This window comes from Salvelinus alpinus, chromosome 11, assembly GCF_045679555.1.
Source record: "Salvelinus alpinus chromosome 11, SLU_Salpinus.1, whole genome shotgun sequence".
In the NCBI taxonomy this organism is placed as follows: Eukaryota; Metazoa; Chordata; class Actinopteri; order Salmoniformes; family Salmonidae; genus Salvelinus; species Salvelinus alpinus.
The window spans coordinates 11,414,032-11,429,331 of NC_092096.1; the positions used below are offsets into that span (position 1 = coordinate 11,414,032).

General features: G+C 45.2%; 1 protein-coding gene across 2 annotated transcripts in view; it reads left to right on the top strand.

Moving 5' to 3' along the window:
* Positions 1–12,206, top strand: part of grip1 (glutamate receptor interacting protein 1) — a 421,581-nt gene extending 409,375 nt beyond the window's left edge. The window contains exons 23-26 of one of the 2 annotated variants that reach the window (XM_071331724.1): positions 5,025–5,033; positions 5,753–5,986; positions 7,738–7,884; positions 9,225–12,206. In XM_071331724.1, the coding sequence (XP_071187825.1) occupies positions 5,025–5,033; positions 5,753–5,986; positions 7,738–7,884; positions 9,225–9,542 (708 nt within the window). In that variant the 3' untranslated portion in view covers positions 9,543–12,206. The remainder of the gene's footprint in view (positions 1–5,024; positions 5,034–5,752; positions 5,987–7,737; positions 7,885–9,224) is intronic. The other variant, XM_071331723.1, reaches the window with a different exon arrangement.
* Positions 12,207–15,300: the final 3,094 nt, after the last annotated feature.

The following is a 15,300-nucleotide window of genomic DNA, read 5'->3' on the forward strand; positions in this document are numbered from 1 at the left end:
AACAAGGCAGTTAACCCACTGTTCCTAGGCCGTCATTGAAAATAAGAATTTGTTCTTAACTGACTTGCCTAGTTAAATAAAGGTAAATAAATAAATAATCTTGCAACCAACTGTCAAACACCTCAGTCATGTTTCAGTGATTGCTCTGAATTCCCTGCCGGTAAACACACAGCCCAGAAACACTACAACATTAAAGTATTATTAGGGAAATATTACTAGTATGTGTACATACTACTGATAATAGAGCTGCTATTTGAGCTTGACCTTGGCTAACGGCTATTTGTGTTTGATAAAGAAGCTCTTTATAATTCAGTCATTAGCATATCTTCTATCCATAAATTCCCTTTTTTAAAAGCTTATGAATAAAGTACAAAAGGGAACAGGAAGTACAGAACACAGATTTGTTTCTTGTTCCTGTGGACCGATATCAAAGCTGTTGTCTGTTCCTGTTAATAGTTTCCCCTCTGGCCTCAGATGTACCCTCAGTTGATCTAGTTCTATGTGGAACATATCAGGACTAACGTGATAGCTTGGTATCCAATGGAGAATAATCACAGCTGAGGATGTGGCTTAGCACAGTGGGGGGAAAAAACGATCGCTTTAGGCAGTATTGAAATCTTCAAAGAGATTCAAGTGTAAATGAAAGCAAAGCGCCCTTACAGAATTCCCTATGAGCCCTGGTCAAATAGGTCTGGTGGTAGAATAGTGTATTAATCCCCAAAGGGGGGGTGGGGGGGGGGGGGTTATTGGTTTTGCTGACGAATCACATCCACAAAAAACAACAACAGACATTCCACAAGGAATAGAACGGAATAACTCCTCACCTGACCTAAAATATACATGTTCCTGGTTCATAACTAGTGTGTTGATATATACATGTTCCTGGTTCATAGCTAGTGTGTTAATATATACATGTTCCTGGTTCATAACTAGTGTGTTAATGAATACATGTTCCTGGTTCATAACTAGTGTGTTAATATATACATGTTCCTGGTTCATAACTAGTGTGTTAATATATACATGTTCCTGGTTCATAACTAGTGTGTTAATATATACATGTTCCTGGTTCATAACTAGTGTGTTAATGAATACATGTTCCTGGTTCATAACTAGTGTGTTAATATATACATGTTCCTGGTTCATAACTAGTGTGTTAATATATACATGTTCCTGGTTCATAACTAGTGTGTTAATATATACATTTTCCTGATTCATAACTAGTGTGTTAATATATACATGTTCCTGGTTCATAACTAGTGTGTTAATATATACATGTTCCTGGTTCATAACTAGTGTGTTAATAGATACATGTTCCTGATTCATAACTAGTGTGTTAATATATACATGTTCCTGGTTCATAACTAGTGTGTTAATATATACATGTTCCTGGTTCATAACTAGTGTGTTAATAGATACATGTTCCTGGTTCATAACTAGTGTGTTAATATATACATGTTCCTGGTTCATAACTAGTGTGTTAATGAATACATGTTCCTGGTTCATAACTAGTGTGTTAATAGATACATGTTCCTGGTTCATAACTAGTGTGTTAATATATACATGTTCCTGGTTCATAACTAGTGTGTTAATATATACATGTTCCTGGTTCATAACTAGTGTGTTAATGAATACATGTTCCTGGTTCATAACTAGTGTGTATCTTTGAGGGGGATTCTCCTCTATTGCTCAAAGATGATCATCAAGGAGGTACAAAAACTCACCGGAGCTGTTCATCAATTAACCGTCATCAGAAAAGGGATTCAAAGGGAATCAAATTGGTGTCTTGGTGTTCTTGATATATTGTTCATTAAAGTACCTCTCTTCCTTAACGTTCGACAGAGCTTCTACTCTGCCCACCGGCCTAATCACTGACAGCAGGTGAGGCACACGGCAGGGCTGTCTCCTTATACCCCTTTAGTTCTCAAACCAACCAACCCTAACCTCACCTAACCCTAACCTGGGTGGCACAGGGCAAGAATGTACCCTCGCACCGCTGATGTTCTCAAACCAACCCAATCCTCTCACTGAAACCTCCCAGTCTCCCACTTAAACCAAGCAAGCCACCTTGTGTCTCTCCTAACCTCAACACAACTCACCTGTAACCCAACACCTGACCCCACCTTCACCTGAATGGCACAAGGCAGGGCTGTTCCCTCCCACCACTAACGTTCTCAACCCAAACCAACCCTTACCCCCTACTGGTCGCTCCCCTTCGCCTCAATAAACTATCTCTGAAACACACCTCTCAGCTGGATCTCCCAGCCCCTGGTCCAGCATGACACATCCATCTCCTTGTGTCCAAACTGTCTGGGTGGTGTGTCTATATCGCCTCTCTGTTAGTGTCTATATCTCAGCACTCTCCTACCCACCTACCTCCCTACCTACCTAGCTAACTGCCTACCTAGTTACCTAGATATCTACCTACCTGCCTACATACCTACCTACCTACCTACCTACCTGCCTACATAGCGACCTACCTACCTACCTACCTACCTACCTACCTACCTACCTACCTACCTACCTACCTACCTACCTACCTACCTACCTACCTACCTACTGTTCCACTCTCTCTGCCTGCACAGCCCATTGACACCCGGCCCACACGTTGTGGTCACCAGCCCTCATCAGTGTGGTTGCCTGCCCTGACTGCTCACTGATTGTCTGACTGGGGGTGTTAACCTCTGACCTCTTCCCCCCTCCAGGTTCACTGTGGGTCATGACGGGACCGAGCCGGACCAGGAAGAGAACTTCTGGTCTCAGGCCCTGGAAGATCTAGAGACCTGCGGCCAGTCTGGCATCCTGAGGGAACTGGAGGTAAACAAGGAGCCAAAATGGCCGAATACATCCACAGTTTCATTCATCACAGTACAATACTACCCGAGCCGGACCAGGAAGAGATCTTCTGGTCTCAGGCCCTGGAAGATATGGAGACCTGCGGCCAGTCTGGCATCCAGTTTCATTCATCACAGTAGATTTAAAATGGCTGAGGACATGTACAGTTCCATTCATCACAATACAAACACAACACTGACAAACCTACGTATCTTCTAGACCAGTGGCTTTACTTATACAGTAACATATTAGTGAAGAAAAGCTCTCAACTCTCACCTTTCACCTCTTCTGTCCCCATCCCTTCCACTTCCTGTTTTGGAGTTCTCTTTTTTTGAATCGCATGATGTCACTTCCTGTGGATGTGTGTAACCGCTCCTTCTCTTTCCAGGACGAGCCAGACAGGCTTCTGAATAAGAGAAACTTGGTACACCCTTTTCCTTTTTGGGGCTTCCTCTCTGCTTGTAGCTGACACTGTGGCACCCTGGTGCTGTCCCTGTACTGCTGGCATCTCTCTCTCTCTCTCTCTCTCTCTCTCTCTCTCTCTCTCTCTCTCTCTCTCTCTCTCTCTCTCTCTCTCTCTCTCTCTCTCTCTCTCTCTCTCTCTCTCTCTCTCTCTCTCTCTCTCTCTCTCTCTCTCTCTCTCTCTCTCTCTCTCTCTCTCTCTCTCTCTCTCTCTCTCTCTCTCTCTCTCTCTCTCTCTCTCTCTCTCTCTCTCTCTCTCTCTCTCTCTCTCTCTCTCTCTCATGCTAGTGGGCTGCGGGGGGGTGCTCTGTAGCCTCTGATAATCACCAGTGCAGCTTGTCTCAGATCCTGGGGCTGCATTCAAACCCTAACTCTATGCACATCCATAGAGGACCATCTACCCTGGTTATAGATTCAAACCCCAACTCTATGCACATCCATAGAGGTCCATCTACCCTGGTTATAGATTCAAACCCTAACTCTATGCACATCCATAGAGGACCATCTACCCTGGTTATAGATTCAAACCCTAACTCTATGCACATCCATAGAGGACCATCTACCCTGGTTATAGAACCACGGCCAACCACAGGCTGAACACTCCCTGTTCTGTCCTCAAGGCAAGCCTAGACAAATAAGACAATACACTACATGGCACCCTATTCAATATATTATACACTACATGGGCCCCTATTCCCTATATTATACACTACATGGGCCCTATTCCCTATATTATACACTACATGGGCCCTATTCCCTATATTATACACTACATGGGCCCTGTTCAATATATTATACACTACATGGGCCCTATTCCCTATATTATACACTACATGGGCCCCTATTCCCTATATTATACACTACATGGCCCCTATTCCCTATATTATACACTACATGGGCCCTATTCCCTATATTATACACTACATGGGCCCTACTCCCTATATTATACACTACATGGCCCCTATTCCCTATATTATACACTACATGACACCCTATTCCCTATATTATACACTACATGGGCCCTATTCCCTATATTATACACTACATGGGCCCTACTCCCTATATTATACACTACATGGGCCCTACTCCCTATATTATACACTACATGGCACCCTATTCCCTATATTATACACTACATGGGCCCTATTCCCTATATTATACACTACATGGGCCCTATTCCCTATATTATACACTACATGGCCCCTATTCCCTATATTATACACTACATGGCCCCTATTCCCTATATTATCCACTACATGGGCCCTATTCCCTATATTATCCACTACATGGCCCCTATTCCCTATATTATACACTACATGGGCCCTGTACTATGAAGGGAATAGTGGGTCATTCGGGAGGCAGCCGTAGTGCTGCCTGGAGGTGTGTTGACGCTCAGCAATACATTGTAAATGAACCTGTCAATGCAGGAAGTAAGTAACACCGTGTGAATCACAGAGGTTAGTTTGGAACGAAGAGAAATAATTATCATTTCGGGTTGGGAGACATTAAATCAAGGAGGCTTGACTGAATGAAATGCCACCTCAACTTGGATGAACATACCCCTGCGGCTCCTCATTCGCTTCAAATGAAGATGTCTGTTAATTCATGTCAGTAGTGAAGAGCATTTTTGCATTTTGTCAACATGAAAACGGGCAAATTGTATGTTGGAATGAATCCCACATCTTCCATGCAGAGTGAAAGCGCTGTAGCTTGTGTCTTGGTGCATGGAGACTGTGACAGTGTGTCGTTTGCCAAACTGTTTCCTGTTTGTCACAAACATGAGACTACCACGTCTGGTGGTTTGAGTGACATCACTCATTACTGTCCAATCAGAGGGACGAGTGATGATGATGATGTGGCGAGGGGCATGGCGGTGTGAGCAAAGCATGATGGGACAGTTGCTGCAAGGCGTCTTGGGTTTTGAAGTTTTTCCATCTTTGTTTGTTTGTTTATTGGGTCATGATGATAATGAACCAACCAGCTTCTCTAACAGGACCTTTCTATGTTATTATTCTACAATCAAACCATTTCTCTTTGACATACTGCTTGAACACATTCTACACCTGGAACAATTCTCATGTTCATGAGCGTACCTTGTATTTCTTATCTCACCTTGGAAGTTCATCACCATAACCCCCCTTTCTCCCTCTCTGGCCTCTCCCCCTCCTTCATCTCCTCCATCTCCCCCCTTCTCTCTCTCCCTCTGTCTTTTCTCTCGGTCCCCTCCCTCCTCTCCTCTCCTCTCCATCTCCCCCTCTCCCTCCCCCATCTCCCCTCTCGGTCCCCTCCCTCCTCTCCTCTCCATCTCCCCCTCTCCTCCCCTCCCTCTCTCTCTCCCCCATCTCCTCCCTCTCCCCCTCTCTCTTTTCTCTCGGTCCCCTCCCCCATCTCCCCCTCTCTCTTTTCTCTCGGTCCCCTCCCTCATCCCCTCCCCCGTTGTCTCCTCCCCCCTCTCCAGGCCACCATTATGTCCGGCAGCAGTCTGAGTCTGAACCATGACCCTGCTCCTCTGAGGAGCCACCTGGGTCGGCAGGCCAGCTTCCAGGAGCGCAGCGCAGCCCGGCCGCAGTACACCCAGTCCTCGCGCTCCAACACCCTGCCCAGCGACGGGGGGCGCAAGGCCTTCGCCATGAGGAAGATGAAACAGGAGATGAATGACATCATGTCGCCCACCCCCGTGGAACTGCACAAGGTAACGATGATAAACCACCACCAAGGCCCTCCAGGGCCCACCAAGGCCCTCCAGGGCCCAAGGTCCTCCAGGGCCCACCAAGGCCCTCCAGGGCCCAAGGTCCTCCAGGGCCCACCAAGGCCCAAGGTCCTCCAGGGCCCACCAAGGCCCCTCCAGGGCCCAAGGTCCTCCAGGGCCCACCAAGGCCCAAGGTCCTCCAGGGCCCACCAAGGCCCAAGGTCCTCCAGGGCCCACCAAGGCCCCTCCAGGGCCCAAGGTCCTCCAGGGCCCACCAAGGCCCAAGGTCCTCCAGGGCCCACCAAGGCCCTCCAGGGCCCGAGTACTGCTGCTTTTCTTTACACTGTTTACATCACTTCATTTCATGGAACGTCAGAGGGGTTAAAAACCCTGAGAAGGTTTAGAAAGTGCTGACGCATCTTAAGTGTCTGTGTGTCTTCAACTTGAGCTTTTTGACAACTTCATTTATGATGAAGCTCTGGTACTGACACGTTATGACTGTCACAGCCTGTCATCCAGTCTATCAATCATGTTATGACTGTCAGGAGACACAGCCTGTCATCCAGTCTATCAATCACGTTATGACTGTCAGGAGACACAGCCTGTCATCCAGTCTATCAATCACGTTATGACTGTCAGGAGACACAGCCTGTCATCCAGTCTATCAATCACGTTATGACTGTCAGGAGACACAGCCTGTCATCCAGTCTATCAATCACGTTATGACTGTCAGGAGACACAGCCTGTCATCCAGTCTATCAATCACGTTATGACTGTCAGGAGACACAGCCTGTCATCCAGTCTATCAATCACGTTATGACTGTCAGGAGACACAGCCTGTCATCCAGTCTATCAATCACGTTATGACTGTCAGGAGACACAGCCAGTCATCCAGTCTATCAATCACGGTATGACTGTCACAGCCTGTCATCCAGTCTATCAATCACGTTATGACTGTCACAGCCTGTCATCCAGTCTATCAATCACGTTATGCTGTCAGCAGACACAGCCTGTCATCCAGTCTATCAATCATGTTATGACTGTCAGCAGACACAGCCTGTCATCCAGTCTATCAATCATGTTATGACTGTCACAGCCTGTCATCCAGTCTATCAATCACGTTATGCTGTCAGCAGACACAGCCTGTCATCCAGTCTATCAATCACGTTATGACTGTCAGCAGACACAGCCTGTCATCCAGTCTATCAATCACATTATGACTGTCAGCAGACACAGCCTGTCATCCAGTCTATCGATCACGTTATGACTGTCAGCAGACACAGCCTGTCATCCAGTCTATCAATCATGTTATGACTGTCACAGCCTGTCATCCAGTCTATCAATCACGTTATGCTGTCAGCAGACACAGCCTGTCATCCAGTCTATCACAGCCTGTCATCCAGTCTATCAATCACATTATGCTGTCAGCAGACATAGCCTGTCATCCAGTTTATCAATCACATTCTGCTGTCAGCAGACACAGCCTGTCATCCAGTCTATCAATCACGTTATGCTGTCAGCAGACACAGCCTGTCATCCAGTCTATCAATCACGTTATGCTGTCAGCAGACACAGCCTGTCATCCAGTCTATCAATCACGTTATGCTGTCAGCAGACACAGCCTGTCATCGTCTATCAATCATGTTATGCTGTCAGCAGACACAGCCTGTCATCCAGTCTATCAATGAACTGCATTATTAATACAGGTTAAATTATTCATTGATAGTTGAGGACATTATTGATTGATTGTGCAGGTGAGTCTGTTGAAGGAGTCGGACCTTGAAGACTTTGGCTTCAGTGTGTCGGATGGCCTCCTGGAGAAAGGTGTGTATGTCAACAACATCCGCCCAGGCGGACCTGCAGAGGTCGTGGGGCTGAAGTCCTACGACAGGCTGCTACAGGTACTCACACACACACACACACACACACATCTCCAGCGCCCGCATCACTCTCCACCACATGGCATCAAACGGCACCATTTTGTTTCTCTCCGTCACCCACAAGCACTTTCAACATTTAGATAAGAAATCATTTGACCTTTCCACTAGTTTCTATTTCCTACATGTAGCTAAAGGTAGGAAGTATAAAGTAGATCTACACAGTTCATAGAACGTCAAATTATTTTTGTATTTTTTGGGCCCCAAATTGATAGACAGAATTTGCCTAATTTCCCACTGGTCTAAGTGAGGCTGACTTTGCAGAGAGTCGTGTTGATGGATAGATGAATCCCTCTCCAGGGAAGCTATCAATCTAGTCAACGTGGCATTAGCATATGAAAAGAAAAGAAAGGTTCTCTCATTATTCACTGCTCAGAGAGAGAGAGAGAGAGAGAGAGAGAGAGAGAGAGAGAGAGAGAGAGAGAGAGAGAGAGAGAGAGAGAGAGAGAGAGAGAGAGAGAGAGAGAGAGAGAGAGAGAGAGAGAGAGAGAGAGAGAGAGAGAGAGAGAGAGAGAGAGAGAGAGAGAGAGAGAGAGAGAGAGAGAGAGAGAGAGAGAGAGAGACGTTCCTTATCAGCTTTCCTCACGTCACTGTTGTTGTTTTTGAAAGCACAAACAAGGAAATCAACTACAATTTAGTCTGCTGACAGGTGAAAGTCAACCTGGGACGTTATTCAACTTTTATTTTGTCAAGTCACTGACAATGTTGTTTTCAAAGCACACACACAAGGTGCTCAAGGAAATGAACTGCAGTTTAGTCCGATAGCCAAGATGCTACATTATTCAGTGTGTATGTTTATTGTGGGGTAATTGAAGGGTACATCAGTAAATATTAATCAGCTGTATACAGGAACAGAGGGAGAGAACTTAAAAGCTTTGGTTTAAAAGCAAAACAAACCAAAACAAATATGTTATATTTGTATTTCCTGAGGCTGAAAGCTTCACTTCAGGCTTCGCCTCAGAGCCGTTTCCTTTCAGTTAGACGCCTACAAGATCAATACATCTCCTCTGTTCAAAGCTTCAGCTAAACGGTTTGTAAACCCAGTCCTGTTCTTCAAACATGAAGACAGATCACTTAAACCAAATATAAACCAGCGTAGTGGCAAACCTCTGCTCACCCGATGACGGTCAGACGTTTGTCCCCCGCGGTCCTCCAGTCTGTGCCTGCTCGCTGGAAACTCCTAACTCAAGTCATTTCCTTTTGTTGCCTCTGTAACATCTGAGGTCTGTAACATTAATTCAATGGACCTTAAAGCTTTTAAACCAAATATAAATAACTCTTTCCTTTTGTCTTTGGTTTCTCAGATCAACCACGTGAGGACCAGAGACTTCGACTGCTGTCTGGTGGTCCCTCTGATTGCCGAGTCAGGCAACACACTGGACCTGGTGATCAGCAGGAACCCTGCTTCCTCCAGAACCGGGCCCCAGTCAGGACTGAACCAGCTACCCACCGAGGAGTCTGTCATCAACTGGACCGAGCCGGGGGACAGCCTCTCTGGCCCTCCACCGAACCAGAACCACCATTCCTTATCCAGGATGGCTGCTGGAATCGGGGTAACTGGGATTGGGGTGGCGCTGGCCGGGGCTGGGCTGGATGATAGAGACCCCACTAAGACCTTATAGCAGACTGGTGGTCTGAAGGCCCAAGGCTCTGTCTGTCTGTCCCACTAAGACCTTATAGCAGAGTGGTGGTCTGAAGGCCCAAGGCTCTCTGTCTGTCCCACTAAGACCTTATAGCAGAGTGGTGGTCTGAAGGCCCAAGGCTCTCTGTCTGTCCCACTAAGACCTTATAGCAGAGTGGTGGTCTGAAGGCCCAAGGCTCTCTGTCTGTCCCACTAAGACCTTATAGCAGACTGGTGGTCTGAAGGCCCAAGCCTCTCTCTTTCTGTCCCACTAAGACCATATAGCAGAGTGGTGGTCTGAAGGCCCAAGGCTCTCTGTCTGTCTGTCCCACTAAGACCTTATATCAGAGTGGTGGTCTGAAGGCCCAAGGCTCTCTCTCCCTCTCTTTCCCCTGTGAGTGGTCCTCCCCCTGGTGCTACTGTAGAAAACCACTCTGATGAGACAGGGGTCAATCTAAAATGGAGCCTTATTGCATGTGTAGTGCACTACTTCTGTCCAGAACCTCTGTGCAGGCTAACCCCTCACAGCTCTGGCTAAAAGTAGTGCACTACCTAGGGAATAGGGTGCTTTTTAGGACGCAGATAGACAGACAGTGTTCCTAGGTGGACGGTGGGGTCCGGGACTGCTAAGTCAAAGCACACTGACAAAACTAAAAACTCCTTCCTCTGAGCCAGAGCATGAGCCACAATCACTAGAGGTTTCCTCCTCTTCCTCCCTGACACTGGGGACTATTGAGTACGGTACGCACCTCTACCCCGGGACTACAAAGAACTACAAAGATGGAGGCAACATCGACCACACTGACCTCTTGGAAAATACCCGAGACAAAAATAATAACAGTGATGAACTGAAACAATAGTGCCATCCGACCGATCCTCTCCTTTTGATTACCGCAGCTGGACAATAAAACAGGAACACAGTTCTGTTGTTTAAAACAAAAAAGACAAAAGAAAACAATAAGATTTGCTGAAACGTTTACATGTGATGCTGGACTGGTCACTCTGTATGTGTATGTGTGTGTGCACCACCGCTGTGTCGCGTCGTGACGGAGACAAGGCCAGAGTGATACAAACCCTCTATCTAGTTATTCTAGGGAGTCCCTCCCTCTCTCTCTTTGTCTCAATCGCTCACACTTGGCTTCGCTCTGTCCTCCTTCATCTGTCATAGCTGGGTCTCACTAGCTCTCTGTCCCCCAGTGATTTTTAAGGGTTTTTACAGAGAAAATATTAGTACTGCATCTGACTTCTTTCCAATGATTTTTAAGTATACTAAAAAAAAAGTAGACTTAAAAAAATTAAAAAACATCTGGAAAATAGCACCATATTTTAAACGTTAGCCCCATTTATTTTCTGAAGCCTGTACTGTCGTCCTGCCTCTCGGAGACTGAGGAGGAGGATGTTGAAATGAAACCAGGACAGTCAGGCGTCCCCCCTTTGGGCTTCATCACAATGCGTTTGGCAGCCGAGACAAGACGTGATGTGACGTCTCCTCTCCATGCATGTCACCAAGCTCACTGGTTGACCTAGAAGCATAATATATGAAACCCTTTAGAAAAGGATTTTAAAAGCTTTGCTTTGGGGAGAATAAAGAAGCAGGTTTATCTAGGCTACGCGCAATTAGAAAAAAAAAAAAAAAATGGTACCAACCATACAATCTGCAATTCCCAAACAAAATGGCGACTTCTCTGAATCCTAGAATACAGGAAGCACCTTATCCTTCATTTGGACATAGATCTATTTTCATAAATAGATGCAGAAGAGATGTTTTTTTTTACCGTACGAGGAGGTAATATATGCAATGTGCTTCCTTACAGCTGCACTAGTAAAGGAGGAAGAACTGACTCTGTGGTCCTGAGTCTGACTTGCTTGAGTCTGACTTGTTTGCATACAGTATGAGTGAAATAGGTACGCTAACACTGTGCTGTTACAGGAACCAGAGATAGAGTTAAAAAATGTTTTTTGTGATATCCAATTAGTAGTTACAATCTTGTCCCATCGCTGCAACTCCCGTTCAGGGAGAGGTGAAGGTCGAGAGCCACGCGTCCTCCGAAACACGACCTCGCCAAGCCGCACTGCTTCTTGACACACTGCTCGCTTAACCCCGAAGCCAGCCGCACCAATGTGTGGGAGGAAACACTGTACAACTGGCGACCGAGTCAGCTTGCAGGCGCTCAACCCGCCACAAGGAGTCGCTAGAGCGCAATGGGACAAGGAAATTCCGCCCGGACCAAACCCTCCCCTAACCCGGACAACGCTGGGCCAGTTGTGCACCGCCTCATGGGTCTCCCGGTCACGGCCGCCTGTAACACATCCTCGGATGGAACCCGGGGCTGTAGTGACGCCTCGAGCCCTGCGATGCAGTACCTTAGACCGCTGAGCCACGCGGGAGGCCCCAGAGAGAAAGTCCTACTACTTCAGAACATTGGACAGCACATTGCAGGTAGTTTCATCGGTCCCTGAAACTAACTACTACTTAGGAAGCGGCACCTACAAAACTGGGTTTAGAAAAAATACTTCCATATTATAGCAGTCATTTATCCTTTTTAAAAACGACGTTCAACCAACCAGATATCAAATCAACCTTAATATCCCACCCTGAATAGTAACGTTACTGATTTAATTTATACCATCCAATCAAAATAACCCATTGATTTAAAGGGGAGGGGGGAAAAAAAGCATGAGGTAAAAAATCTAAAATAACCCAAGTAATTCAAAACAGCTTTTCTATTTTGTATCCCTGTACCCTATTTGAGTAAATATCAACTAATATGCTAATCTGTGTGATACTGGCGTTGTTTAAAGTATGTTTTTGTACGGTTCATTTGTTTTTCTGAGGTTTGCCCCCCCCCCAAAAGGCTTCAAATAATAACAAAGAATTTGTAATATAGAAAAGGACACTTGTTTGATGATGATGAGGAGAGATGCGAGGTGTATGTTGAAGGGTCCAGTGTAATGTCTTACCCTATAAATGGGAAGGTAACAAGGTAAGGCAACAAGATGGAATTCCAGTAGATTTTCACTTCATAAAAAATGTAACTATTACAACATAAAATAATAATAACAGATCTGTTCAGAAGCAGGCTGACCTGTGACTAAACAGACGTTCCCAACTGTGTACTTCATGTAAACTAGTGGCTTTTTTTTTTTGACGAGTGATGTCACCTTTGTCTTCAGTGCTCACACAACACCTGTCTCTTGCTTATAGAACTAGATCAGACTTGACATGTGGATTGACTTGAAAAATGGGGAAATCCCATTCTAGGATTTCTATTTCTATGGTGTCACGTACAACAGCATTATCCATCCCACTATACAACCAACCACTCGATCTCTTAGTTAGACAACGCTCTCCATCTCACTTACGCCATAGAGACTGTTTGAAAAGCCGTGTCGTCTCAAATGTTCACTTTCAAGTACTGTATTTATACATTGACAACTCCCAATACACTAGATACTTAACTACTGAAATGACTGACATCAAATACACTGGAAACTCAGCCACTGAAACTGACTGACGTCTCAGCTACTGAAAATGACCGACGTCTCAGCTACTGAAACTGACCGACGTCTCAGCTACTGAAACTGACCGACGTCTCAACTACTGAAAATGACCGACGTCTCAACTACTGAAAATGACCGACGTCTCAACTACTGAAATGACCGACGTCTCAACTACTGAAATGACCGACGTCGCAACTACTGAAATGACCGACGTCGCAACTACTGAAATGACCGACGTCTCAACTACTGAAATGACCGACGTCTCAACTACTGAAATGACCGACGTCTCAACTACTGAAATGACCGACGTCTCAACTACTGAAATGACCGACGTCTCAACTACTGAAATGACTGACGTCTCAGCTACTGAAATGACTGACGTCTCAGCTACTGAAACGACTGACGTCTCAGCTACTGAAACGACTGACGTCTCAGCTACTGAAATGACTGACGTCTCAGCTACTGAAATGACTGACGTCTCAGCTACTGAAACGACTGACGTCTCAGCTACTGAAAACGACTGACGTCTCAGCTACTGAAATGACTACACACAGTTCAACCGTAGTGGCCCAACAGTAATATTTGACTACTTCAGTCACTGCTACTGTTGTTGTCTTTTAGAGTTCAGTTGAATCTCAAGCCATCGCTGTGTCATAAAAACCAGTGGTTTATTTCACCATAGATGCAGACATTTACACCTTAGTTTCTTTACAATTCACCTCAACATTACAGAGAACAAGCTTTTGGACTTATGCAGACGAAACCGTGAGTTTAAAAAAATAAGCTCAGGTGGAGTGGTCATTTTTCTGTTCTTAATACTGGAGTATACACTGCCAATTACCATAGTGGGGTCAACCATTTTCAATGTATGATACATTTAAAAGAATCAAACTCACTGTTTTAAGTCCCTGAAAAATTGTATTTTTATTTCTAATGGACCGGTATTATGACCTGTAAAGTATTTTTGTACAAATTTAATACTTTGGTAGCATGATATTTATCGTCTATGTATAACTTTGGGAATTCCTCCAGCTGTAAACCTTTGTATGGCCGAGAAAAGAGAAACAATAAAAAAAGATTTACAGAGTGGGAAAAAAACAACATGGCTGAGGTGATTTACAGAGTGGGAAAACAACAACATGGCTGAGGTGATTTACAGAGTGGAAACCAACATGGCTGAGGTGATTTACAGAGTGGGAAAACAACATGGCTGAGGTGATTTACAGAGTGGGAAAACAAACATGGCTGAGGTGATTTACAGAGTGGGAAAACAACATGGCTGAGGTGATTTACAGAGTGGGAAAACAACATGGCTGAGGTGATTTACAGAGTGGAAAACAACATGGCTGAGGTGATTTACAGAGTGGGAAAACAACATGATTGAGGTGATTTACAGAGTGGGAAAAAAAACAGTATGGCTGATTTACAGAGTGGAAAAACAACATGATTGAGGTGATTTACAGAGTGGAAACCAACAAGGCTGAGGTGATTTACAGAGTGGGAAAACAACATGATTGAGGTGATTTACAGAGTGGGAAAACAAACATGGCTGAGGTGATTTACAGAGTGGGAAAACAACATGGCTGAGGTGATTTACAGAGTGGGAAAAAAACAGTATGGCTGATTTACAGAGTGGGAAAAAAACAGTATGGCTGATTTACAGAGTGGAAAAACAACATGATTGAGGTGATTTACAGAGTGGAAACCAACAAGGCTGAGGTGATTTACAGAGTGGGAAAACAACATGGCTGAGGTGATTTACAGAGTGGGAAACAACATGGCTGAGGTGATTTACAGAGTGGGGAAACAAACATGGCTGAGGTGATTTACAGAGAGGGAAAACAACATGGCTGAGGTGATTTACAGAGTGGGGAAACAAACATGGCTGAGGTGATTTACAGAGTGGGAAAACAACATGATTGAGGTGATTTACAGAGTGGGAAAACAAACATGGCTGAGGTGATTTACAGAGTGGAAAACAACATGGCTGAGGTGATTTACAGAGTGGGGAAACAAACATGGCTGAGGTGATTTACAGAGTGGGAAAACAACATGATTGAGGTGATTTACAGAGTGGGAAAACAACATGGCTGAGGTGATTTACAGAGTGGAAAAACAACATGGCTGAGGTGATTTACAGAGTGGAAAACAACATGGCTGAGGTGATTTACAGAGTGGGGAAACAACATGGCTGAGGTGATTTACAAAGTGGAAAACAAACATGGCTGAGGTGATTTACAGAGTGGAAAACAACATGG